General features: G+C 46.7%; 1 protein-coding gene and 1 long non-coding RNA gene across 3 annotated transcripts in view; one reads left to right on the top strand and one right to left on the bottom strand.

Moving 5' to 3' along the window:
• Positions 1-26,843, top strand: part of SNX30 (sorting nexin family member 30) — a 109,116-nt gene that overhangs the window by 76,295 nt on the left and 5,978 nt on the right. For both annotated transcript variants that reach the window (XM_041761838.1, XM_041761839.1), the window contains exons 6-8: positions 299-498; positions 14,032-14,118; positions 24,617-24,769. In XM_041761838.1, the coding sequence (XP_041617772.1) occupies positions 299-498; positions 14,032-14,118; positions 24,617-24,769 (440 nt within the window). The remainder of the gene's footprint in view (positions 1-298; positions 499-14,031; positions 14,119-24,616; positions 24,770-26,843) is intronic.
• Positions 16,353-26,839, bottom strand: LOC121494849. The gene is made up of 3 exons (XR_005988886.1): positions 25,547-26,839; positions 20,011-20,203; positions 16,353-17,847 (listed from the first exon to the last, which is right to left on the bottom strand). It is a non-coding gene; the product is annotated as an uncharacterized LOC121494849 (long non-coding RNA).

Raw genomic sequence — 26,843 nt, 5'->3', positions numbered from 1 at the left:
GTAGCTCCGCCCACTTCCCCCAGAGGCATGGCGGTCCCGTCATCCAGAAGCATGGCATCCCCATTATGGGGTGAAGTCTGGTGACGTTATGATGTCAGCTATAAAATGAGTTTTTAGAGATTTTTTAAAAATCATACACAATGTTGTGTTTAAAGGAGAGCATGCCTTGGTGGGTGAATGGCCAAGGAAACACATCTTACTGCAGAGAGCTCTTGGCTACAGTTATTACTGAGTCTGTAATACCAGTGGTGGTCTTAATTATCCACCAAGTCTTAACTAGTGTGTCTTCTCCCTTTAGAGTACCTCGTGGAGCTGAGAGAGTATGGGCCTGTGTACTCCACGTGGAGCGCGTTGGAGGGGGAGCTCTCGGAGCCCCTGGAGGGCGTGTCCGCTTGCATTGGCAACTGCTCAACAGCCTTGGAGGAGCTAACAGATGACATGACAGAAGACTTCCTACCTGTGCTCAGGGAATATATTTTATACTCCGACTCTATGAAGGTGAGCTGGCTCACTTCATACGCTTGAGTACGTTCCTTGTTTCAATCACTTTCAGAAAGTAACTTACTATTTCTTCCTGGGTGGGCAGGATCACATAGACAGACTGACACATAGGCATGTAAATAGAACACATGGCAAATCAGGTGTGTGAACTGAATGAAGGAAAACAGCGTAGAACAAACTCTTAATGTTCTCTGAGATTTCACGGATATGACATCTACTCAACAAGAACAACATGCTGTGGGAGAAGAACAATTGGTTAATTAGAGCTCCTGGGAGTTAAAATCCGATTTGCTGAGATGAAAATTGAAGAGTAAAATTGAAAGATGGGGTTGAGGAAATCTTGGGAAGTAAAAGAAGGAAACCAAGTAGTTGGAAAGTAGAACAAAAAAGCAAAAATACTGAGAATGTGAAAGAATGATAGGAGACAGCGAGGATTACTCTCAAAGGTTCAGCATCTGTCTGATAAGAGTTCCTAACCGAGAGAACAAAGACTGATGGCAGGAACTTACAAAAATAATACAAGAAAATCTTCCAAAGCTGATGATGTGAGTTTTCAGATTAAAAGGATATGCTGATTGCCCAAGGAATGAAGAAGAGAGATCCAACCCACAGCATAGCACTGTAAAATTTTAGAACAAACTTATAGGATTTTTGAAAGCTTTTAAAGAAAGAGGGGGAGGGAGGTGATGTGCAAATGGGATAAGAATCAGAATGACTTTGGTTTAGCAGCAACGGACGAGAAAAGACAAGAGCCGTGAGGACCAATGATTTCCAACCTCAAATTTTAAATGCAGAATAAGGATGGGGTCAGATGCTTTAATGCCCACACTATAAACTACCCTAGCCTACACTTAGACCAGTTTGAGAGCACAGCTATAGAGGCTCTTATGATGTGATACCAGCTAGAGAAAAGTCAGGCTTCCCAAGGTAGCTCCTCTTCCTGCTTCCCAAAGGAGACCTCTGGTTTATTGATCTGTTTTTGGGGGCAGATCTAGGGCACCCTTTTAAGAAAGATCTCGGTAAGAATTGACAGGAACCTCTTGAGAGAAACTCATCAGATAACTTTGGATTGTACACATGGAAAACCAGAAAAATCATAGCAATTTGAAAACATTCTACACCTTAAGAAGGGAAGTAAAAAGTAATGAATCAACTAGTTATAAAAACTTAAAAAGAAACCCTTATGGAAAACTTCAAGCATACAATAGAAGCAAAGAGAATAGTATGACAAACTTCTGTATACCCATTACCTGTGTTCCATTTTGTTTTACCGGGTATGAACCTTTTAAGGCTCTTGATACGTATTAATTTGTGGACAATGGAAAATGTTCCTGCTAGAATGAATCAGTGTCTGATGTGTACTCTATGAAGCTGATAATAAAACACTTTCAAAGACAGGACTGGGTCTGGATCTCACAGTGGGCAGGGAGATGGTATGAATTTCCTTATCTGTAAGGTGAAAATGATGGTAGTGATGGTGAAGATAAGGATAAAACTCAGGTGTGAGATCAGTAGCCTGAGGCAGTTTTGTTGGTAATTACTGGAACTGAGGCTGAAAACCATGGTTCCTGATTCCATAAATCTCTCACTCATTTTCCTCTATTACATTGTTTTTTTGTTTTGTTTTTTAATGAGACGTACACATGGCATATTTAATTCTGTGGCTGAAACAAATGTAGAAAGACATTTTGGCGTTGGTGGTGGGTGGAATGGGTGAGGATAGTCAAAAGGTACAAATGTCCAGTTATAAGTAATAAGTCATGGGATATCACGCACAGCATGGTGACTATAGGTAATACTGTATTGTATATTTGAAAGTTGATAATAGAGTAGAGCTTAAGTTCTTTTTTAAAAATTTTTATTTATATGTTTTTCAAAAATTTTTTGTATTTTTTTTTATTGGAGTTCGATTTGCCAACATATAGCATAACACCCAGTGCTCATCCTGCCAAGCGCCCCCCCTCAGTGCCTGTCACCCAGTCACTCTGTCCCCCCGCCCACCTCCCCTTCCACTACCCCTTGTTTGTTTCCCAGAGTTAGGAGTCTATCATGTTCTGTCTCCCTCACTGATATTTCCCATTCATTTTCTTTCCTTTCCCTTTTATTCCCTTCCACTATTTTTTATATTCCCCAAATGAATGAGACCATATATTGTTTGTCCTTGTCCTATTGACTTACCTCGCTCAGCATAATACCCTCCAGTTCTATCCATGTTGAAGTAAATGGTGGGTATTTGTCGTATCTAATGGCTGAGTAATATTCCATTGTACACATAGACCACATCTTCTTTATCCATAAGTTTAAAGTTCTTATCAAAGAAAAATTTATAGCCATGTGTGGTGATGGATGTTAACTAATCTTACCATGGTGATCATGTCACAATAGATACAAATATCAAATCATCGTGTTGTATACCTGAAACTAATATAATGTATGTCAGTTATATCTCAAAAACAAACACCCCAAGATTTCTAGAACTCATACAGCAATTTGGTAGCATGGCAGGATACAAAATCAATGCCCAGAAGTCAGTGGCATTTCTATACACTAACAATGAGACTGAAGAAAGAGAAATTAAGGAGTCAATCCCATTTACAATTGCCCCCAAAAGCATAAGATACCTAGGAATAAACCTAACCAAAGAGGTAAAGGATCTATACTCTAAAATCCATGCTCATGGATTGGCAGAATTAATATTGTGAAAATGTCAATGTTACCCAGGGCAATTTACAAGTTTAATGCAATCCCTATCAAAATGCCATGGACTTTCTTCAGAGAGTTAGAACAAATTATTTTAAGATTTGTGTGGAATCAGAAAAGACCCCGAATAGCCAGGGGAATTTTAAAAAAGAAAACCATATCTGGGGGCATCACAATGCCAGATTTCAGGTTGTACTACAAAGCTGTGGTCATCAAGACAGTGTGGTACTGGCACAAAAACAGACACATAGATCAGTGGAACAGAATAGAGAACCCAGAAGTGGACCCTGAACTAATATTCGATAAAGGGGGAAAGACTATCCATTGGAAGAAATCCGGTCTCTTCAATAAATGGTGCTGGGAAAATTGGACATCCACATGCAGAAGAATGAAACTGGACCACTCTCTTTCACCATACACAAAGATAAACTCAAAATGGATGAGAGATCTAAATGTGAGACAAGAGTCCATCAAAATCCTAGAGAACAGAGGCAACAACCTTTTTGAACTTGGCCACAGTAACTTCTTGCAAGATACATCCATGAAGGCAAAAGAAACAAAAGCAAAAATGAACTATTGGGACTTCATCAAGATAAGAAGCTTTTGCACAGCAAAGGATACAGTCAACAAAACTAAAAGACAACCTACAGAATGGGAGAAGATATTTGCAAATGACCTATCAGATAAAGGGCTAGTTTCCAAGATCTATAAAGAACTTATTAAACTCAACAGCAAAGAAACAAACAATCCAATCATGAAATGGGCAAAAGACATGAACAGAAATCTCACAGAGGAAGACATAGACATGGCCAACACGCACATGAGAAAATGCTCTGCATCACTTGCCATCAGGGAAATACAAATCAAAACCACAATGAGATCCCACCTCACACCAGTGAGAATGGGGAAAATTAACAAGGCAGGAAACCGCAAATGTTGGAGAGGATGTGGAGAAAAGGGAACCCTCTTACACTGTTGGTGGGAATGTGAACTGGTGCAGCCACTCTGGAAAACTGTGTGGAGGTTCCTCAAAGAGTTAAAAATAGACCTGCCCTACGACCCAGCAATTGCACTGTTGGGGATTTACCCCAAAGATGCAGATGCAATGAAACGCCAGGACACCTGCACCCCAGTGTTTCTAGCAGCAATGTCCACAATAGCCAAACTGTGTAAGGAGCCTCGGTGTCCATCGAAAGATGAATGGATAAAGAAGATGTGGTCTATGTATACAATGGAATATACTGTTTGTGGTTTATGTATACTGAATGGAATATTACTCAGCCATTAGAAATGACAAATACCCACCATTTGCTTCAACATGGATGGAACTGGAGGGTATTATGCTGAATGAAATAAGTCAATCGGAGAAGGACAAACATTATATGTTCTCATTCATTTGGGGAATATAAATAATAGTGAAAGGGAATATAAAGGAAGGGAGAAGAAATGTGTGGGAAATATCAGTGAGGGAGACAGAACATAAAGACTCCTAACTCTGGGAAACGAACTAGGGGTGGTGGAAGGGGAGGAGGGCAGGGGGTGGGGGTGAATGGGTGACGGGCACTGAGGGGAGCACTTGACGGGATGAGCACTGGGTGTTATTCTGTATGTTGGCAAATTGAACACCAATAAAAAATAAATTTATTACAAAAAAAAAATAAAAGCCTGTTTCCACCGAAAAAAACAAACAAAAAACCAAAAGGCACCCTGACTTGCTTAAAATGAGCCAGAATATTTTGCTTTACTTATAAAGATAATAGCCTCTGTTTTTGTAAACAAAAGTAAATTTCTACAATCCCTGGGTAGTCTTTGAATTTGTCTCTTAAATAGACACAACCTTCATCCAAAGTGCTCCCTTCACCTTGCCAGACAGAAAATCTGATGCATACACAGTCCTGGGATATTACAATACACATTACTTTGTTCTTGCATGTGGCAGGTATATTAGTACTTAATATATTTGTGTACTCGGAGCAGGATTTTAAATTGTCATTTAGCTCAGGTTTATCTGGCATCTTTATTAAAATATTATTAGACAGTGAGACATAAGCTTATGTGAGTAATTGAAGTTCTACATCAAAGAAACACTTGTTTGCTTGCTTTCTTCACCCCCTGTGTGAGGCATATAGAGTTTCTCATTCACTAAGCCTCAATAAACATTAATCAGGTTAATTAGGCTGGGAGAATGGGAGTGTATGAGGTGTTTTCTGGAAAGGGCATAGGAAGGAGGAAGTGTTGACTGGTGGTCTCTGAAACCCTAGCTCTGCCTCATTGGTGAGCTGAGCTAAGCCTGGTTAGAAGGAAATACCATCTACCCACTCCCATGCTTTCCAACAGGAAAATGTCTCTGCAGAGCAGTCTGGGTAAGACAGAGTGACTTGATGACAGAGCCACGACTACGTGGGTCCATGATCTCCAGCATTTTCTCCATGCAAGACTAGACTGACGTTCGACTATTTCAAATTCCTAATGTTTGCCAAGGTCTGTGTGACCAGGTCTAAAGACACCGGGAGAGGGGGATAGATGTCTTAAGTGGCTCCCCTGCCTTTGCCTTGTAGATATTGCTGCTCTCTAAGAATTCTTAGCTGAAATTTACTCCTCTGAGAGAGTCATACAGTCCCATTTCAAAAATAACTTTCTGATTTGTGGGATAAGTGTGATAGACTTTGCTCTTCAGCACGAAAACTCAACATAGAGTTGAGAGCTTGTCGAAGGCCTGGTTGTGTCACGTTCAGTATCCACTACCATATGGTCTTCAGGCCCGAGCCAGTCCTTCCAGTTTTGTTTTGGTGGGGAGGTCTTATGATGGCCCCGAGTGGACCAAAGTGAGTATACATCCTCATCATTTGGAATGAGAGGCCTGTGACATAGGAGTTTGAAGTAGTTGTGGGTCTAAGCTGAGTCCTGCATGGAGAAAATGCTGGAGATCATTGAAGCCCTCTCCCATTAGGGGCTAAGGTTGGGGTTCCTCTCGGAGTTTGAAAAGGTCTCTCGAGTGACTTCATGTCCTAGATTTAGATCATCTTGTCTATCTGTCTCATTTGCTAGATGAGGAGATAGAGCCCCATCGGCAAATCTTTTCTTTATTCCATGGCCACAGTTCTAATGAGAAGTCACCTTGTATCTGTGTCTTTACTCTTGGCCAAGAAGCAAACCAGATCATTTCCTGTTTTTTGAGGCTGAGTCTCACTCAAATTGTGTCTTGTTGAAATGCACTTGTGGCTGGATACATTCTGTTCCCTTTGAAGGTAGAAAGAAAGGACAGAAAAAGTAGGATTGTTATCAGGCACGTGGAACACATGGACAATGTTCAGTGAACAACGAGGACAGCTTGTCCTAAAAAGATGGCTGAGGTCATGTATTTCAAGGATGCCAAGGAGAGATAATGAACAGTGTGTGAGAGGGAGGGGTACCAAAGTGACCCTCAGGCCTGGGACTCAAGTTAAACACTCCGAAGACATGTGCAGGTAAGCCCTTAAATGGGATTTTACATCCTATAGACTATGTGTGGGGAAAACATAATTATTAAGATAGTGATGGGCTGGGAGAGAACTTCCTAGAGTCCTTACAAATTTTAGGCAGTGCCTTTTGAGTATTGGTATCCTTATGACCAGGACACAAGTAGGAGAAGCTTTAAGAAGGTTGGAGTAGAACCATCTTATTTCCCATACAGCCTTATTCATAGAAGGTGGTTAGCAGCTGTTTAATTGAATGTGACATTGTGGTCAATTAGAAACATTAACAGATATGTAACTACTGCATGACCTGTATCTTGTTATTTTTAAGAGATGGGTTTACCTACAAGTCAAGGAGCATGCTTATCTTGCTGAATGACTAGGGTGGATTGAGAGCCAGAAGAGGTTGGTGAGGAAAAGCCACACAGAAGAGGTGGCTTTGGCTGGAGACTCGAATAACATGTAGGAGTTGTCTGTGCAAGGATCAGAGGATTGGGCATTATAGGCAAAACGAATAGCTGGTGCAAAGGTTCTAAAGCAGAAATGCACTTTTTTTGGTTTCTTTGCAGATTAGAAAGGCAGATGTGAGAGGAATCCAACAAGCAAGGGAGCAAGTAGAAAGAGGTGAACTCAAAGAGATAGAGACCAGGACATGCATAGTAGTAGCATCTTAAAGGCCATGGTTGGTAAGAGTCTGGATTTTAGTCTTAGGAACAAAAGGGAAGGTATTCGGGTTAATGTGGGGGATTGACCGGATACAGTTTTCACTTTAAGAAGACACCTAGTGCTACAACAATGTGGAAAGTGGGTTGAAGGAAATGAGAGTGGAGTCAGGGAGACATTTAGGAAAATTGTCACAGGGAGCCATGCGGCCAGTAACTATGGTGGTAGAGCTTGGGCTACAGTGCTGGATTTGGGTAGGTTTTGGATGAAAAGCCAACCAGACTTGCTGCTGTATTAATGTGAAGTCAGAAAAGGGAGGGGATTCCTGGGCTTTTGGACTGTGGTTACGGTTCATTAGGATGGGGAGGTTCAGGGTAGAACAAGATTGGGCAGTTGGGAATCAAATTGAGTTCAAAAATGCCTAATAGTCATTAGAGATGTCATGGCAATTGATTATGAGTTTAGTTCAGAGTGGAAATAGAAATTTGGGAGTTGTTTGCATATAGGCATTTAACTCCATGGGAGGGCAGTAGACCGTCTAGTGAGATGAGATCCAGGTTACTAACTAGTCTGGGCCTGACTCTGAGGCATGACAGTATTTAGTGGCCTAGTACCTAATTAGGAGGAGGAACAAGTAGAAAAGGAGACTCAGAAGGATTGGTAATGTAGTAGGAGGAAAAAGTAGAGGAAGTCAAGAGAAATGCTTTTAGAAGGAGCATGATCCACAGTAACCATTATATTTAATAATACGGAGGTCATTGGCGATTGTGGTTAGAGATGTGAGATGTGGATGCAGACGTTTGGTTTTAAAGACATAGTTTGTCTTTGAATTGGACATACTGGGGATCCCTGGGTGGCTCAGTGGTTTAGCGCTGCCTTCTGCCCAGGGTGTGATCCTGGAGTCCTGGGATCAAGTCCCACGTTGGGCTCCCTGTGTGGGGCCTGCTTCTCCCTCTGCCTGTGTCTCTGCCTCTCTCTCTCTCTCTCTCTCTCTCTCTGTGTGTGTATGTGTCTCATGAATAAATAAATAAAACCTTTAAAAATATATCTGAATTGGAGATACTTTGAACAATGTTCTGGAATAGATAGCTTTTTCCAAATGTGAGTTTTTTCATTGTGTTTTTTTCCAGCTTGCCCACCTTTTCCAGTACGAGCCACAAGGTGGGGCTAATGAGTCTAGCAACTAGGCTTCAGGTTGGCCACTTCCACTGCCTTTGAAACCAAAACCAGACATTTTGGAAGATTTGGGCGGGGAGTTCCTTTTTCCTAGACAAAAATAATTATGTATCGAAGGCATGATTTCTTGAAAAAAAATGAAGGAAAAGGATATAGAAATGTACATGATCTCAAATGTTTTAAAAAGATGGAAAAATATATAAAAATGAACAATCAGAACAATCTCTGGATCCAGGGATCCCAAGCACAGTTGAGATTGGGGCTTAAAATCCTAAAATCAAGATGTAAAGTAAAATATTACAAAATGTTGACTCTTAGTCTTCTTCCTGTGCTTGGCTTTTAGCGTTCTATCTTCCCTGCAGGGATTAGAAGAGCCTTTTCTATAAAAATCCAAACAGGCCAAGAAGAGATTTGAAGATACTGGTAATGGGGAAGGATCCACAATGAAATGACCCAGCAGAGTCCCTGTAGAGAATTGTCAACAAGCCCTCTATGTGCAGAGAGCTTTCAGTTTTATAGTGTCTCCCGCTTGGATGAGTGGGCAGAGAAGGTCCCTGAATATTTAAGAGAAGATTCTAATATGTATATGAAATAAAAAGAAAGAAAAAAATGTATATTCCCTGAAACATCATTGAAGGAACAGAAAATTTCCAGGAAAAAAACTCATTAATATCTTCAAAAAGAGATGTCACAAGCATAAAACAAGACTTTTTTTTCTTAGTATCTAGTGAACAAAGAAATGAGTATTAAAATCATGATAGAAATGGGAAAAAAATAGAAGAGTTAGGAGAAAAAGTAAAATCACATGTAAAGGGAAACAGAGAATTTGAGAGGGGAAAAAAATAGGAAAATTGGAGGACCAGGCCTCAGTATCCAATAAAATTAACAGACTGCCAGGAAGAGAAAACACAGAAATGGGAGACATCAAAGAAGTCATTCTAGGGAAAAAACTAGAAGTAAAGACATGAGGTGTTACTGGCTGTGCCTAGGAGATGAGATTTTCCCCCTCTTGTATGTTTTTATTTTCCAAATTTTTTGTAACAAGTATCTTTCAAAACTAGAGGGAAATGTGTGATTTTAATATTACCCACCTTGCCCTAGAAAATTTAACTCATAGGTGGTCCATTTGCGATAGAATGAATATGTAAAAAGAGCATGTCAAAAGGGGCAACCTAAGTTCATCCAATCAGAAGTTCTGTCACCAGGACCAGGGTTAGACTCATGTTCTCGTCTGCAGGAAAATACTGTCCTAGAGGGACACCCCAACACAAACCGCAGTGCTGTGTTGGGTATTTGATCTTTTATTCCCATTTGAGCATATTTCTTTATTACTGAACACTCATTATTCTGCACGAATCCCCCTTGGGTCTCCTCAGCCCCTGGCATCCCAGAATATGAACCATTCTGTTCTGTAGTTCTCCGCGCGTGGCTGAGCTGTTCCTGCTGCTTTTATCTGCTTCCCCAACCCTGCATCCTAATGTCACTCTTACAATGAAGTTTGAATTGCTTAAAAACCTTTGGGACTCCAGGTGGCTTTTTGGTAGCTTGCTGGCCTTTTGCACTGGAGGCTCTTTTGGTGCTACCTCTTCCTCATCCTCTAAGTTTGTGAGCCCACCATCTCACTGGCGGAAGACGTGAGCATGAGCTCTGGGAGTGGAGAGGGAATGTTGAACCTTCCAGTTGATGCTGACCGTTGTGGTATTTTCTTGGAAAAGAATCCAGTACAGAAATTGGAAGCCAAACAAACCACAGACTGAATCTGTGCTTTAACTTCCAAACACTGTTGTCATTGTAGTTCAGGGGTTATTATTAGCTTGTTATTAACAGTTTGGATGATTGGTAGTATGTTTCCATTGTTTTAACTCTTTTATTATGGAAAAATTGAGACGTCCAAAAGTAGAAGGAGGGGAAGGATAACAAACCTCCCGTACCCATTAGCCCTACCCATTAGCCGACAGCCAGCTAAGCAGTCGCGCATTCATGATCCACGGTGTTCTAACTCTGCTACCACCTGCCACCCCCTTCAGCCCCCACCCCAGATTATTTTAAAGCAAATCCCAGGCATCAGATTGCTTTGTACAAAAATGTTTAGTACTTATCTCTAAAATGCAAGTGTTCTTTTTTTAAAAAGAAGAATCACATTATTATCACACCTGAAGTTTTGCTCTTAAGATTTCCTCAAATTTCCAGTTGGCATCTCTTTCCTCAGTTGTCTCAGACGCTGTTTCTGTAGATGTTTTTCGAGATCATGATCCAAATAAAATCCATACTTTGCTCAATCTGTTCCTTAAGTATTTAAAAAAAAAATCCCTCCCCATCTCTTGTTCCTTGCCAAGAGGAACTTGTTATTTGTTAAAGAAAAGGAGTCATTTTCCCTCTCTACATTTGAAAAGCAGGGTGGTGAAGGACCAGATTACTAGGGCCATCTCAAAATCATGATGAAATGTCCTACCTTAAAAAAAAAAAAAAGCAACCACAGCATATGAGAAAAATATATCTCATGTCTAATTAAAAGGCAACTTCTCACTGAGGCCCTTCCTGGCTACTCTGTGTACAACTCCACCATTCCCCGGACCCTTGGCACCTCGTATCCTCCTGTCCTATTTTCTTTTTTTTCCCTCCACTCAGCACTACCGTATCCACTGTCTATTAATATCTTTTACTGTGCGATCTACCTCCTTTCTAGAATGTAAGCTTCATGGAGGCAAGCCGTATCCCCAGCACCTGAATCATGAATGAAGACACATAAAGGCAGGGCCGAAACTGGGTGAGGAGGGCGGGATGGGGGAAGGGGCAGAGGGACGCAAGGCAGCAAGGAAGGTATCCCCATGCAGGTCACCTTTTGATTCACATTATCCACCAGCATCAAAGACCCTGACAGAGTTCTGTGAGCAGCTCAGGTGATGACTAGCTTTTGCTTGTCTCTTAGTGACGGAGGGGCCTCTCCATGGCTGCTGTCTGGACGGACCCCTTTGTAGTCTCAAGCTCAGGCCCTGTCAACCATGGGCTGGTTTGACCAACTCTATCAAAATAGCCTGTGGTGTTTGGGGGTGCAAGGCTGGTCCTCTCAGATAATCACCAGCTGTGTGCAAAGATGCTTTTAACAAGGACGGTAGTCTCAGCTTAGCTCATTCAAACACATTTCCCAACCTGTAGCGTGGTTGGGCTCACGGTCACACTGGGAAATTACAGGCTGCCCTGGAATGCGACGAGCAATGCCCTGAGTCACCACTGTGCTGTTAGCAGCGTGGCCACAGCCAGATCCCTTCGCTCTACCTTGGTGTTCTTGTCTATAAAATGGAGATAATATCCTTTCGCTTGTGCAGGCTCATTGTGAGTCTTTTCTGCTATCCAGTGACGTGGGGGGTGTTAGTGCAAATCCTCCAGCCGTGTGCACGAGGAGGCGGCATTCTGGTCACTTGGGGTGATGGAGGGGCTGAGGAGTCAGAGGCTGACCTCCCCTCCCCTGGGCCAGAGAGGGCCCTGGCTAACTAGGGGAGGGAGTATGGCTGGATCTTGGGGGCCCCCTCACTGGCTTTAGAGGGGATGCATTTTCTCTGTGCTAGCTGTGTGGAGCTCCTGCCATCCCTCCCCTCCTAGGGATGCAGAACACAGAGAGTTCTCAAGCAGAACGAGGGACAGAAGGCCCGCACTGTACTGACTGGGTTCCGAGGCATTGCTTTGACAGCATTTCTACCTTTGGTTGGGGGTTCTTGCCACACTGACTGAGCGTGTATCACTGCAACAGCCCAGCCCACTCCTAGTCTGTGCTTTTTCCAGTAAGATATGAAGTGTCCCATGGTGGGAGTCCACAGCAGTGGTGAGGATTCCAGTCAGCCCCTCCCCGTTGGCTCCGTTGTGTCCTAGAGAAACCACATTTGTGTCTCCATGGATAGCATTGTGTGTTTGGGTAGAGATGATGATTTCATGATCTACTAGTACCAGGCTAGGAGATTTGGAATATTTTCTGGGTTCTCTGAAATCCACAAAGGACCCCTAACTTTTTTGTTTTCACTTTATCTATCTACGTGCTGTCCGATGGGGCAGCCACTAGCCATAGGTAGCTATTAAAGCTTAAATTGAAATTAGCGAACCACAGTCCTGAATCCAGCTCCTCAGTCGCACCAGCCAATTTCAAGAGTTCAAAGAGCACGTGGAGCTCATGGTCACTGCATCGAAGTGCAGATTATGGGAAGTTACCCCTGGGGCAGAGAGTTCTGTGGAACAGCAAACGTCCCTTCTCACAGCTTGATGAGCCCAGAGAGGGAACTTCAGAGCATTCAGGAAAGAGAAGAGTGGCCAACAAAAGATAGGCTATTGCAGATCTTTTCCTCATGTTCTCCACAAGGTAAAACACCTCTCAAAGGAAATACTTACTTCAGGGGAAGAGGTTCCCCGTGTTGATGCATTCCGTTAGAAGGTTTCCCCCCAAAGCGCACTCAACTCTTCAAGCACTCCTCACATTTTAGCACATTATCAGGGACCCACGGTGCCCACTGTGTAGCCAAGGAAGGCTCCTTCCTGCCCGACTCTGTACTCTGCTGGAAGGTGCTTATGGGAAAAGCATGAGACTAGAAACTTTCACAGCACTTTGTGACTTCTGAGTTAGTGGGAAAGAAAAGAAAATTCCTATTGCTCTTGATTTGCCTTCCAGGCCCCTTATACAAAAAAAAAAAAAAAAAGAGAGAGAGAGAAAAGAAGCCCTTGGATGAGACAAATGCTTTCCTATCTAGACTGTGGCTCGCATTCTTTTCCGTCCTACCTAGTAGGGTCCTTGTGGCAGAGCCAGAACCAGGCAGGGCAAGGGAGGCACTCATGTTCAGGTGCTGAGCTTGTACTTACAGGGGCCCAACAGCGATTGTCTCCTCAAATGATGGGTCCTGGGCACCTGGCTTGCTTCGGCCCTCTGTAGGCTGGCTCTGTTCCAGCTCATTTCCCACTCACCCTGGCGGCCTCACTGTGTGGTTGTAGGGATTCTGGACTTGTATGTAGATGCGGCTTTGTACTATGTCTGCACCTCTTCCCTACCTGGAACCCCTCAGGTAGGGGCTGTTATCTCTTTGCTCTTTGTATGCCTGGTCCAGACTGGGGGACACGTGAGCAGCTAATGGATCCGTGAGCAAGTCAGTCCACCAGGAATCAACTGGATTCAGTCAAGCACTGTCCTGACTTAGACTTTTCCAGGAACAGTTCAGAGAACATCCTGCATTGTCACCTGCCATGCTCCACATTTCAGCACAGCTGAGTCGTCTCGTCAGTGTGGCTGAGGATGGGCACTGTTGCCCCTACTTGTCCTTGCCCAGAGCTCCTGTCACCTTCAGGATCAGCTCTGAGAGTTGTTCCAGCCCTCTTCCACCCCTGCTTCCTGCAGAGTCCATATCACGTGCCACACCGCAGCCAGCCTGTCCTGGGAACATGTGGCTGGGCCTGGGTGTGCCATGACTTGGGGAGGAATGGGGTAAAGAAGCAACTGTCTGGGGCTTGGAGGCTCCTTTGTGAACTCCGTGTTACATGCTTCTCCTCTCTCCTCCCACAGAGCGTTCTGAAGAAGAGGGACCAAGTGCAAGCAGAGTACGAAGCCAAACTGGAAGCTGTGGCTCTGAGAAAGGAAGACCGCCCCAAGGTCAGAGAAGCCACCCCGGGAGGGATGGGCTCCTCAGGGCGGCAGCCGGGGCTGCCCTGTTGTGCTAACTGAAGTCTTGTCCCTAGATCCATACATCTGTGGTGATCAGCCCCAGCTGGACTCTTCATGCTGTTATTTTCCTCTATTTGCTGCCTTCCATATCTTATTTCTGGAAATTCCCAACATGCTCATGGGGTTGAGTTTACTGCTGTTTCCTGAGCGTTCTTTTTTTTTTTTTTTTTTTTTTTAAAGACTCTCAGCTTTGCCACTCAAGGGCGGTTTTTCTCTCTTTGTAAAATGGAATTGAGTGGGAAAGCGGGAAGAACAGTCTAGGTCAGCGTTCTCAAAAGTATGGCTTGCTAACTCATCCACAAGCTGTTGCCAGTCCATGACAAGAAAGGTGTAGAAGCAGAGAATCAGCAGTTTTATAGCAATCTGATATTTGCTGAGCAGTCGACAGGCCTGCTGTCCAGCTAGCTCCCACAGAGCACCCTGCGGACTAGTTACACATAGTAGGTCTGCGACTTTGTCGCCCTGAGGAAAACACCCAACGTTGCCACAAAGTTTGAGAAGCACTGATTGAGCTTATTTATGAGCTCTGGGTCTAGACAGAGGATCATAGTGTAAACATGCTTCTGTTGTATTGCCCACTGCCATTTGTTGCCTTTTTCTCCCCAGGCTGAAACGTGATAAAAAAAAAAAAAAAAAAAACAAGATTAACAGTGTGCTAAGCTCTTTACAATGTCTTGTGGAGTCCCTGCAACAGTTGTGTGGTTTGGGTACCATTACTGTTCCCATTTGAGGGATGAGCAAACCAAGGCCCAGGATCTGAAAGCTAGCAAATGTTACTGCCTCTGACTTTAGAACCTTGCCAGTCACCACTGTGCACCTGTGCTCCTTTTTGTCTGTAGTTGGGTGGTCTGTTTTCAAAACAAGGGGTAGGGGTAGGGAATGTTATTCAAAAGATAAATCTCAGGGGCCCAAGTTTTGGGGAAGTCGTTTGATATCGGAACCGTTCGTCTCCCTCTGCCTTGGTTCTTGCTGCTGCTGCAGCCGAGCCGAGATGCCGCTGGAAAGGAACCAGCTTTGGAAATTGGAAACCCACACCTCAGAAATGGCACGCCTTGACTCCATATGGAACTTTTTTTTTTCTTTCTTTTTATGAATTGCCTCACATGATCACCACAGCAGTCATCTGAGGCCCAGGGGGAAGGCATTGTTCTTTCCCTGTTTCACGGGTGAGGAATGAGCCACAAAGCAGCGCGATGAATTGCCTAGCTCTGCGGCTGCCTGGTGTCCCAGTGTGCGGGATGCAGCAGGTGCACAATACACGTTTTGGCCTTGCTCCCTGTGTCACCCATAGGGATCTATAAAGACTGAAGGTTGCATATATCTGATGGAAAGCCAGGAGATAAGGATGGGGACTCTTGTCATCGGCCCCATGTGTGCAGCTGGGACGTGGCCAGGATGCTAGACACCTCTCTTCCATTCCTCCGGCCACAGGCCTGCTTCTGTCCTGTGTGTCACCAGGGGGACCGTGATGGGAATGCAGCTCTGTGCACAGAGCCCTCTGCTTCTAGCTACCTGTTCCCTTGACTAGTTCCTAGCCATATTCTGGAGCATGGTGCCATTTAAAGGAGTGACATGAAATATTGTGTTCTTTTTTCTTTCTTTTTCTTTCTTTTTTTTTTTTTTTTTTTTTTTTTTTTCAGGTAGGCTCCACGCTGGGCTTGAACTCCCAACCCTAAGTTCAAGACCAGGGCTGAGATCAAGAGTCAGATGCTTAACTGACTGAGCCAGCCAGGCACCCCTCGAAATGTCACTCTAACAACTTAGCTTTCCAGTATAAACCTAGAAGTCACTTTTCCTGGCTAAGGAGGGAGAGACTGGCAGCAAGTTCTGCTGCTGCCCTAGTTTGGAAGCTCGAAGATCCCGTATCTAAAAGACTATCTGTCAGCATTCGTCTCCACTCAGCACTGAATACGAACTTTCTCGGAGGCTGCTTTGTCATTTGATACATGTTCAGCTCTGTAGGGAACCATTCCTTTGTACAGACAGGAGCCAAAGGTCGCGAATAGTGCGCCACATTGAACGCTGGCTGTGCCCTGGCCTGCCGGCTGCCCAAAGGTCCCGCTGCCTTGCGGCAGATGGAGCCAAGGACTTTCTTCTTGCTGCTGCTGTCCCTTCTGGGAGCATCCGCCATAGGGCTCATTCTCTTGACCCGCAGGAGTTCCCAGAAGGGGGGGAAGGGTTTCTTTCCAGCCAGTGAGAGTAACTAGTGGCTCTGAACGTGCTGCCTTCTCTGAGCACACGTGGGTAGGCAGCCTGGTCTTCCCTCTTTCTGGTGGGATATGAGCCATGCCAACATTAATATTGTCCCTTACTTAACAATTGTGGCAATTAACAAATTGTGGTAGTTCACAAAACAGGCCCTATCGTGATGGTGGCGTACCAGTGAGTGTGATCTCACAGCAGAAATTGTGCCACCGGTTTTGAATCTGGGGCAGCAGCTCCTTTGGTGGACAGCAGAGGGCTCCATTGGTGGCCTCCCCATTCGGATAGGCTTTGGTCCAAAGAGCACAGGATTTAGACTCCGATGGCTCTAGATTCAAATCCCCGCTCTGTCCTCCACTTGGATTGGTTTGCTCAGTAGCCCTTGTGGACTTCATACATGTGATTGTTACGAAGGTCACCACAGTGTGTGCAGGAACAGACTAGCTTCCCATAAAAAAAAAAAAAAAAAGAAAAAGAAAAAGACTAGCTTCACTCGCCTCCAGGAGGAATGTCGACTGCAAACTTTGTTTTCCTGGTTTGTTGCCCTTGTGGCTTTTTTTTTTTTTTTAAATTTTGCTTTATTAATTAATTTTTTTGGACTGCACGGTTTTGGGCATGGTTACCTTGTGTCGTAAAGTCTCCCCTGCATTCCCAGCCCTCCCAAATGCCTGTCCTCCCTAACAGCCCTTTCACAGGTAGAGAGACGTCCCTCTCAGACGTCTGAGTAGCTGAACATTTTGCTGTGTCTTGTTTTGTGTGGTTTCCCAGAGCTGCTGGTGGTGAGAGGAAGCCATGATGTCAAGAAGTGGGTCAGGGCAGATTCTTACCCCCAGGACCCTGTGGACTGTGCTATCTGTGACTAGAGCAGGAGCAAGATTGTTCACAGGTTGGTCATGGGGATGCCAAGGAGGAGAGGATTCTTGCCCAAAGACAGGCAATTTTCACAGGGGCCTGGGTATGTTAACAGCATCTGAGAGACTCAGCGAGCCTGGGGACTTAGCCTTGTTTTGAGGTTGAAATCTTGAAGTTTCTCTAAAGAGAGAGGGAAATTTGATTTTTTGTGAAGCCATGAAGTGGTACCAGCAGCTGACCACTTCTCCAAAACCCAGAAGAAAGAAATGGCCTCGTGGGTCTCCATGGCCCTCACTGCGAATTTCACACTGGAGCAGCTGTGTGAGGAGGAAGGAGAGGCTTGGCGGTGTGCAGGGATGAGGTCTAGAGCTGAGGGCAAATGTTAGTATCACAGAATTGAGAGTTTTGCTTTGTTTTTAGGGTTGAGAAAACTCAACAGACCCCGAGGTGGTTTCTTCTCTGGCAAGTGGACCTTTGGATTGTGTAGACTTGGCTTCCTCATTTGAACTTTGAGGCCAGAGAAATTATGGGCACTTGGTGGGCTGCCTTCTGATGTACTTGTTAGGACGGCAGACTTGCGTACATCTTCAACTGTAATCCTCTCTAGAAGCCAGAAGGGAGTATCAAAGCTGTTACTAGACACAAAGAGAAGCCAAGGAGAATTGCTTTAGAAACTGAACAGGAGGCTCACATACTAGCGTGAACAATAGGCGTAAACCATGGAGGGACGTGCGTGTACTACTCCATTCTGCGATGGACTCTTTTCAATGCTGATCTATTCATGTGATTCCAAAAAAGAACAAAGGAGGGACGCAAGAGAGAATGCTTTATAAAAATCTAACAGTTATCTTCAAAAGATTAAAAAAAAAAAGATAGGGGTTGGTGGATACAGAGAAGAATGCTATTGTAAGCCCTGCCCCACAAGTGGCCTCATAGTGGGTCCGGGGGCAGGTGAAGAAGCTGCTGGAAACAGGTAGGTCTTGGAGATGAGAAGGTTAACACTATGGGGAGGTGAGCAGGAGCAGAGAAGAGGGTGTACTGAGCTGTTGCTTCTCAGGGTGAGCAGAAGTAGAGAAGGGAAGTGGAGCTCGGGATCACTTGGCCAAACCTCTTAAAGACCACAAGCCTTTCAGAGCTTTCAGAACCCCTAGCATGGCGAGCGTCCTGGGCTATGCACCGAGGTGGGGAGCAAGAGCTCTAGTTCCACAGCAAGATGGGGGCAAGGAGACTTGTTCCCGTGGAGCTTGTACAGACCTGAGAGTTTTGCAAGAGCATCTGTCGTCTTCAGACGCTTCGGATGAGCGAGAAGAGACATGCCTGGTGTCTCCCCATCCTCTCCACGGAGGCTGCGATCCCAGCCTGGCTTAGAAAGCCGGAGGCACCGTCAGCCAAGGAAGGGGAGGATGGGGGACACCTGGGTGGCTCAGTGGTTGGGCGTCTGCCTTCAGTTCAGGGCGTGATCCGGGGTCCCGGGGTGGAGTCCTGCATCAGGCTCCTCACAGGGAGCCTGCTTCTCCCTCTGCTCTCTCTGTGTTTCTCAGGAGTAAATAAAAAATAAAAAGAAAGGCAGGACTCGGTCCCCTTCCTATGTGATTCCTACAACACGTCCTATAATACGGTTGTTCCCATTGTACAGATGAGGAACCAGGGCTTGGGGAATTACATCATATACTACGCACCGAAGCTAATGAGGGGCGGGCCTAGAATTGGCCCTCAGATGTGTGTGGCTCCAGAGCTGGAGGCCTCTACCCCCTCTTGGGGGCTTCCAGCAAGCCTTGGTCCCCTGAGGTAGAGGTTGCACGTGTAGGTGCACAGTAGCGGGGCTGGGAGAGGGATTATAGACCTTCTCTTGGGTCTTCACCTCTGGGCCTGGGAGTTCCTTCCAGTCCTCATGCAGGTGAGCTCAGGGCTCCTGTTGCCGGTGCACCTGCTCTCTACCCCATCTTGGGCACTCACTTCTTCCGCCTTACTGGTCGCTCTCTGAAATTTGTGTGTGTGTGTGTGTGTGTGTGTGTGTGTGTGTGTGTGTGTTTAAAGCATTCTTTCAGGGCACCGGTGACTTCCTCTTTGCCCAGTTCAGTAGTAGCCTCTTACCGATCTTAACCCCATCTCAGTGTTTTCTCAACTTTGTTTCATCTCTGACTCATGTAGAAAATGAAAATATTTGTATAGTGCACTGGGACAAACAGTCCAGGTTGCTTGAAATGAGGTGACCAGCCTGGGACTCTGGCTTCCCAGGGGGCTGGGGGATCAATACTGCTAATTTCACACAGCACCAATGAGGAAGCTCCGCCCCACCTTTACTCAGCAGCGTGTGGCCGAGAAACTGCCGTCTTGAGTTGGTTCCATCATTGGTCCTGGGACGTGTCCCGAAGCAGCCATGAAGCCTCTCTCCCCTAAGTCTTGGGATTGTGTCTGCCTTATATAATCTTTAGGGACTTTACTAACCTACTGTCATCAAGGGAGTAGATAACCTGACATCTGCAGCCTCATTCCGAGGAGGAAACTTATTAGAGATTTATATTATAGGGCCTGGAAATGCCTGGTACCTGGGAGAGCTCATTGTTTAAATGAGTGTTGAGTGAATTTGTCCCCCCCCCCTGACCCCCCAACACACAAAAAATGCTTAAGCTCATCCCACATTTCCCTTCTCCCATTGCTCCACCTACGCTTATTCTGTACTGGAAATTCTCCTGTGAGAGAAGGGAACCATTGTGAAAATGGAGCCTTGTCTCTATTTAGAAGCGTTGTCTTTTGAGGTCTTACCTGGTCATTTCTCTTCTTGTTGGTGTCTTGTGATAAGCGATAGCCAACCAGTAGCATTGCATAGTTCTGTCTCAACATCCTTCAGACACAGGGTAGCACAACTCTAACGGCACCTCAGTCGAAAAATGAAAACATGGAGATAAGCGATGCGAGATGTTCCTGGTCAGTGGACTGATTGTCACGAGAACACCACCTAGAGAGAGACAAAGTGAGGAGAACGCCAGCTGCCTTCGTCTCCATCAAGTTGGGCACCTTCAGCTGGTCTCCTCGACAGTTCATCCCAATTCCCACTTCCTCATAGTCTCCTCTCTTCTGCCCTTCCTCCCTCTCCTCCTCCTCCTCACCCCTCCATCCTTGTGCCTCTATGGCTCTGCCCACCGTGACTCACTTTCTGCTTCTCTGCTCATCTTTCTTAGTAATCCTGGCTGATCCCCTGTACTAACCCTGCACATTCTTAGGCTTCCCCATGAATTCTATCCTTCAACCACTGCCCCCAACCTCGTCTTTGATTTCCCCATATATTAAAAACTTTTGAATCATGGCAAAACACACACCACCAAAAATACCATCTGAACCATTTTTAAGTGTGCAATTCAGCAGTGTTTAGTAAATCCAGTGTTGTGTAATGGATCTCCAAAACTCTTGTCATTTTGGGGGAACTGGAACTCTCCCCATTAAATCGTCCGTTTCCCCTCCCCCTGGCCACCACTGTTGTCTCTGCTGTCTCTGTGACATTGACTACTCAGCACCTCTTGTAAGTAGAATCGTACACTCTTTGTTTTTTGCTAACTGACTTATTCCACTTAGCATGATGTCCTCAGGGTTCATCCGTGTTGTAGCAAGCGTCAGAATTTCCTTTCTCTTTAAGGCTGACTAGCGCTCCACTCCATGCACACCTACCCCTTTTGGCTTATCCATCCATCTCTAGGCAGGCACTCGGTGTCTCTACCTTTGTCTGTTGGGAATAATGCTGCGGTGAGTGTGAGTGCGCAGATACCTCTGTGAGACTCTGCTTCCAGTCCTGTGGGCATACCCCCAGAATGGAGTTGCTGGGTTGTAGGGCAATTCTTTTTTTCTTTTTCTTTTTCTTTTTCTTCTTCTTTTTTTCCCCCCCTTTTCTTTATTTTTGAGGAAGTGCCATACTGTTTTACACATGTGCGGGGGTTCCAGTTTTCTCCATCCTGGCCAACAGTTGTTATTTTGTCGTTGTTGTTAGTAGCCGTCTTAATGGATGTGAGATGGTCCTCACTGAGGTTTTGGTTTGCATTTCCCTACTGACTGGGGCCGTGGAGCACCCTTTCCTATGCCCGTTGGTCACTGGTAGATCTTCTCTGCATAAATGTCTATTTAAGTCCTTAGCTCATATTAAAATCAGGTTATTGTTGTTGCTGTTGTTGAGTTGTCTCAGCCCCTCCTGTGGAGGAGGTACACTGCCTCCTTTCCGTGGTCTGTGTACCTGCCCTTTATCCCAAGCCCTATGCTGCTCTGCTGCCACCCTTGTCACCCAGGCTATGAGCTGCTGGCTCCCTCCTGACTTCCGGTATCTTATTTCTCACGTGCAGTTGGTTGCCACATGTGTCGTTCTGTCTCTGCCAGGTTGGCCTCATTTGTCCTCTCCCTTGTGGTGGTAGAGCCACCACCCTGGTTCCAGGGCACCCAGGATGATCTCATGCCAACGTATTTTGGTGTTGACTCATCCCTGATCTCTGGCGAAACCTCGAGGTGAGGTGGTACAGGTGAAGGGTGGTGTAGGGTTTGAAAGAACGTATTTACTAATATTTATTTTTGGGAAACAGAAAAACCTTTTCATATGACATCCATTCTCAGTCGGGGGGCTATGCACAGGGCAGATTATCTTCTTATGAACAATTTTACAACACGGACACCAATCAGAGCTACAAAGTGTTTGTGGAGCATTTAATCTATGCCAGGCACCAAGTATTTTACGCACATTATCTTGTTTAACCTTCTAGGAACCTTAGAGGGTGGTTTGGTATTATCCAGAAACAGAAGCTGAGGTCTGGAGAGGCCCCACGTCACCCATGTAGGAAGTGGTAGACATGCTATTCCAACTCCGGAAGTCTGGTTCTAGAACTTTCTGCATAGTTAGAGGAAGCACAGGCTTTGCTGTTTTCTAAAAAGGGGGCACGTGTGAAGTGAAACTGAGAAAACCTGGACTCGGGAACCCAGGCTTCTCATCTCCTTACTGCCCTCCACCGTCTTGCCAGCTGGAGTTCTCTCTCTGTGCCATTTGTGGGTGCCGTGGCCTGTGAGCGATTCCTGAGGCGGGTCCAGATACAGTCTACCCACTCACTTGCATTTCCTGTCACTACCTTCTTCCTACTGTTGCCTCAGTCATTTTTCTCTTCTCTTCTCGAAGATTTATTTATCAGGGTGCTTGGGTGGCTCAGTCTGCCTTCAGCTCAGGTCACGATCCCAGCATCCTGGGATTGAGCCTACATCAGGCTCCCTGCTCCACGGGGAGTCAGCTTCTCCTTCTCCCTCTCCCTCTCCCTCCGCCTCTCCCCTGGGTTGTGCTCTCTCTTACTCATGCTCCCTCTCTCTCTCTCTCAAATAAATAATAAAAAATATTTATTTATTTATTTATTTATTTATTTATTTATTTATTTATTTGAGAGACAGAGCGCGCACACTAGCATGGGGAGGGGCAGAGGGAGAGGGGAGAGAGAAATTCAAGCAGACTCTGCGCTGAGCATGGAGCCCGAAGCCAGGCTCCATCTCCGGATCCTGAGGTCACGACCTGAGCTGAATTGGAGTCAGGTGCCCAACGACCGAGCCACCCAGGCGCCCGGCCTCAGGCCTCAGCGGCCCTTCTTCAAGGAGGCCTGACCCTCCTCCGCGCCGGGCTCGCTCTCCAGCTCCTCCGTGGCTCAGAGGCAAGTGCCGGCTGCGGTGCCCTCCCCTAGTGCCCAGGCACGCTCCTGGCCTTCCCCGCCGGCCTGGGGCATCTGGACAAGACCTGCCGACCGCCGCCAGGTACTTCCCGAACGAGGCCCAGGCCGTCGTCAGGCCCAGAGCCGTGGTGCGACTCCTGAGTTTCGCGGGTCTTCAGGACGGCCGGGAGCGCCCTGGGGGAGCTCCTCTGGGGCAGGCCCGGTCTCCCTCTCTTCCCACAGCTTCGCTTGCCCCACCCGCCACGGCTACTGGAACTTTCTCGGGCCGGGCGGAGGGGAGCGGCCGGGCAGGAGGAAGGGCCCGGCCTGGGCCTGGGGGGGGGGGGAGACCCACAGGTTTGTGGAGGAGGCTCCAGAGGGACGGCGGGGGGGGCGGTGTGCCCGTTCCTCAGTTTCCCCGAGCTGGGCAACCGTGATGGGCGACGCCGTGGAGAAAGACAAAAGTGACTTCGCTCATGGCGTGAGGAAAAAAGTCGAGTCCTTTGTCTTCCTTCTTCTAGGGGCTTCGCACTTTGTAAAGGCTTCGCTCCCGCTTTGAAGAAAAGCTCCTTCCTTCTAAATCGCCCAGGCGGCCTCCCGCTGCCTTCGCTCCGACTCCTCCCGCGCCCCCGCGTCGGCTCCCGGGCCCGCCCGTGTGAACCCGCCGCCCTGCCCCGAATGTGGCCTGCTCCCTCGGCCTTGGCCCTCCCTTTATTGGTTTCTCTGGGTCCTTTCCTTGCCCACTGGGCCTGGGTAGAAAACTGCCCTGTGGGGTAGAGATTGACCCCTGATGGCCACCCGTGGCTCGGAGAGTTTTGGGGATCACAGCCCCCGACATTCAACGCACAGGACCTCGTTTGCTGTCGCAGAGCATCTGGCAGGTGGGCCGCCTGGGCGACCCCAGGGCCCCGTGGGGCTCTTGCGTGAGGAGGGGAGCCAGCTCTGTGCTCTGGGGACCTGGGTAGCCACGAGGCTCTCCAACTGTTCCATTTCGAGAAGGCCTTCTAGACTTCTTTGAGAAAAACTTGAACCAGCCTGCTGTACATTTCTTCTTCATGTTTCAGATTCTTTTGACACACATAAATGATTTTCCTCCCATTTCCTCAGAATTCCCTAACTGAAACTCATCATTTTTGATTATCTGCTATTTTGGGGGCGGGACGGGGGGAAGCATAGACAGGTCTCTAGTTTTCCTGGGGCTCGGAGGAAGAAGTGGGCCGATAGTCTTGTGATTGCAGTTAATTGTGTGGTGAATGAGGGTAGGCGTTGTCAGACGTCACAGGTAATGGAATAGTTCCTGTGGTTACGGGGAAGCCTCTCCCTGTTTCACTTATAGGACTGCGGAGAGTAGCGGGGCAGCGCCAAATGCTGCTGGATATTTGTGAAACCTGCACACAGTTTTACGTTAAGATGTTTATAAAAAAAAAAAAAAAAAAGCAACAGCCAAAGATCTAGGACTCTGAATTGCAGCGTTTCTTCTTCCTGTTTGTAAAGAGCGGGTATTTCCCCCAAGAGTCCCTGTGGTGCTTGGTTGGGTTTGAAGATTGGGGTCAGGAGTGAGCTTTTCAGAATTCCTTCTTAGACCTGAAAACCCAAGGCTCTGCCGTCAAATACATGCCCCCCCGAGGAGGGGGTGTGTTCGTGGTGGGGAGCCCAGGGCACGGAGTCCCCAGTTGCGCGTGCCGAATACCCATGTATACATCCCCCTCCAGGTGCCCGCAGACGTTGAGAAATGTCAGGATCGGATGGAGTGTTTCAACGCGGATCTGAAAGCCGACATGGAAAGGTGGCAGAGCAATAAGAGGCAGGACTTCCGGCAGCTGCTCATGGGAATGGCTGACAAGAACATCCAATATTACGAGAAGGTAACGGGTGCACCGGCGAGACCCCAGTCCTCTCGTTAGGGGAGCACTTGGAACAGCCAGAGCCTTTTGGGAGGCCCAGCCAGACACCCAGGAGCTGAGAGCCTGGCAGCCCCACCTCCCCCTTCCTCTGTGTCTGGTCTTGGTGGACCTGCATGGGATGAGGCTCTGGGACGGGGAGCAGGGCCCATCCGGGTACACACAGGCCGTGCCCCAGGGCCTGGCGGTCAGCTGCGCCCCCAAGTCTGAAGGCCTGGAGTGCGGGCCTGGTCCAGGGAGGGGAGGCTTTGGGGGTGGTCTGAGCTGCTTCGTGGTTCTGCACGCAAGGGTTCTTCACTTTCACGGTGCCGTAGACCCCTTTAGCCGTTTCCTGAATCCTTATCAAGATACTGTTTGTAAATAATCCTCCAAAAAAGGATTACAAAGGAAAACTATTAAGAACGGTCTTTTTCACGAATCCCCTTGATGTGGACTCTGCACCCTTCTCCCTCTCTCTCTCTCTCTCTCTCTCTCTCTCACACGCACAGACACACACAGACACACACACACACACGCAGGGCTCTCATCAAGCTACAGCAAAGTCTCCTCAGTCAAAGTTTGCTCCTGGCATGTCTAAACCCAGATCATTTCTGCTAAGAAATGCTGATGTTCCATGAAAGCTTAGAATCAGCAACGAAGAATGGCCCAATCACAATTCCACAAGCACCCGTAACCCTGAAATCAGGTGGGACAAGCGTTAACTCGGTCATTCCCAGCACAATTCTGGAAACATGTCCTCACCCCAGTCTAGAAGGATCCATGTCAAGTCAGGGCTTCATTCCTCTGCTGGCTGTGCCTTAGGCGGGGTGCCGCTCTGTGCCTGTCTCTTCACCTGTAAAATGGGACAATTGTGAAGGCACGGTGAAATAACGCATACCTCAGTGCCTAGAACATACCAGTAAGTGGTACCGCCTTCCCTCATTCCCTCACCATCCCTCTGCTGCCACGTACATTTAACGGACGCCTGCCACGTCCTTGCCATGCGCCAGGGACTGGGGATATGTTGTTGCTGAATGAAACAGCAGGCCTCCTGCCTGCTTGGAACTCCTTCCCAGATGATTCAGCACAAAGTCCCCCTTCACCCCGAGCTGCTCCTGAGGAAGGCCTTGTGTGGTTCTTCTGGACTCTGTGCAGGAGATGCTTAAAGGGAAGATCATTTCACCAAGTCGGGTGCTCCTACAGGAGAGTGTCCCTCTAAGTCCACGGACTACAGCCCATTGCAAGGATCTAGAACGAAAGGGGATTAGTGTGGTATAAAGAATATCTGTTTGGGCCTTTTACTAGCTCTGCTGCTTACTAGCTGTGTGTCTTGGGCAAGTTAACCTCTCTGGGGCTCGTTTTTCTCCATCTATGAAGTCGTGCATGTGTGTGTGTGTGTGTGTGTGTGTGTGTGTGTGTGTGTGTAATAATTCTACTTCATAGAATTATAAGGGATGAGCAATAGTGAATGTAAAATACATGACGGTAGTTGGCCCGACGACACTCAATAAATAGAGTTCCCTCCCTCCCCACCCTTTAGGGAGGGCCAAGAGTGGCCCATCCAAGCAAATCTGGGGTCCGCGGGGTTTCCGTCCCCTCTGAGTCAGGTGGCTGGCCAATGCCAATATGATTTGCATCCTTAGCACATCATACCCATACCTAGAATGGTGTCTTCAACCTGCCTGAGGAGGTGGGGCTGTTGAGGGCTCGTGGCCTACTATCTTTTCAGCTTTTTGATGGGAAATAATTTCTTTCAGTGAATACATTTCCACTCACCAGCTATGAGCTCTAGGGACAGTGCACTTAGAGACCCTGCTGTCTTTCTCGTGGAGACGGGGATGATGTATTCAAAGCAGAACACCTGTTACCTCCCCCATGTCTAAGAGCAACAGATAATACGGGTAGACATTGGACATGACGTACGTGCATTACATAGATGGCAAATAAGACAGAGTAACCCGGGGATTGACAATGAGAGGGTAGATCAGAGAAGAATTAAGAGCCTGCTCCTGAAACCTGATGTTGATCCTGTGTGTGTGTGTGTATGTGTGTGTGTTGT

The sequence above is a fragment of the Vulpes lagopus genome, chromosome 7 (genome assembly GCF_018345385.1).
Source record: "Vulpes lagopus strain Blue_001 chromosome 7, ASM1834538v1, whole genome shotgun sequence".
Lineage (NCBI taxonomy): Eukaryota > Metazoa > Chordata > Mammalia > Carnivora > Canidae > Vulpes > Vulpes lagopus.
Note: the sequence above shows the minus strand (reverse complement) of the source record. Positions and strands in the feature narration are given on the sequence as shown.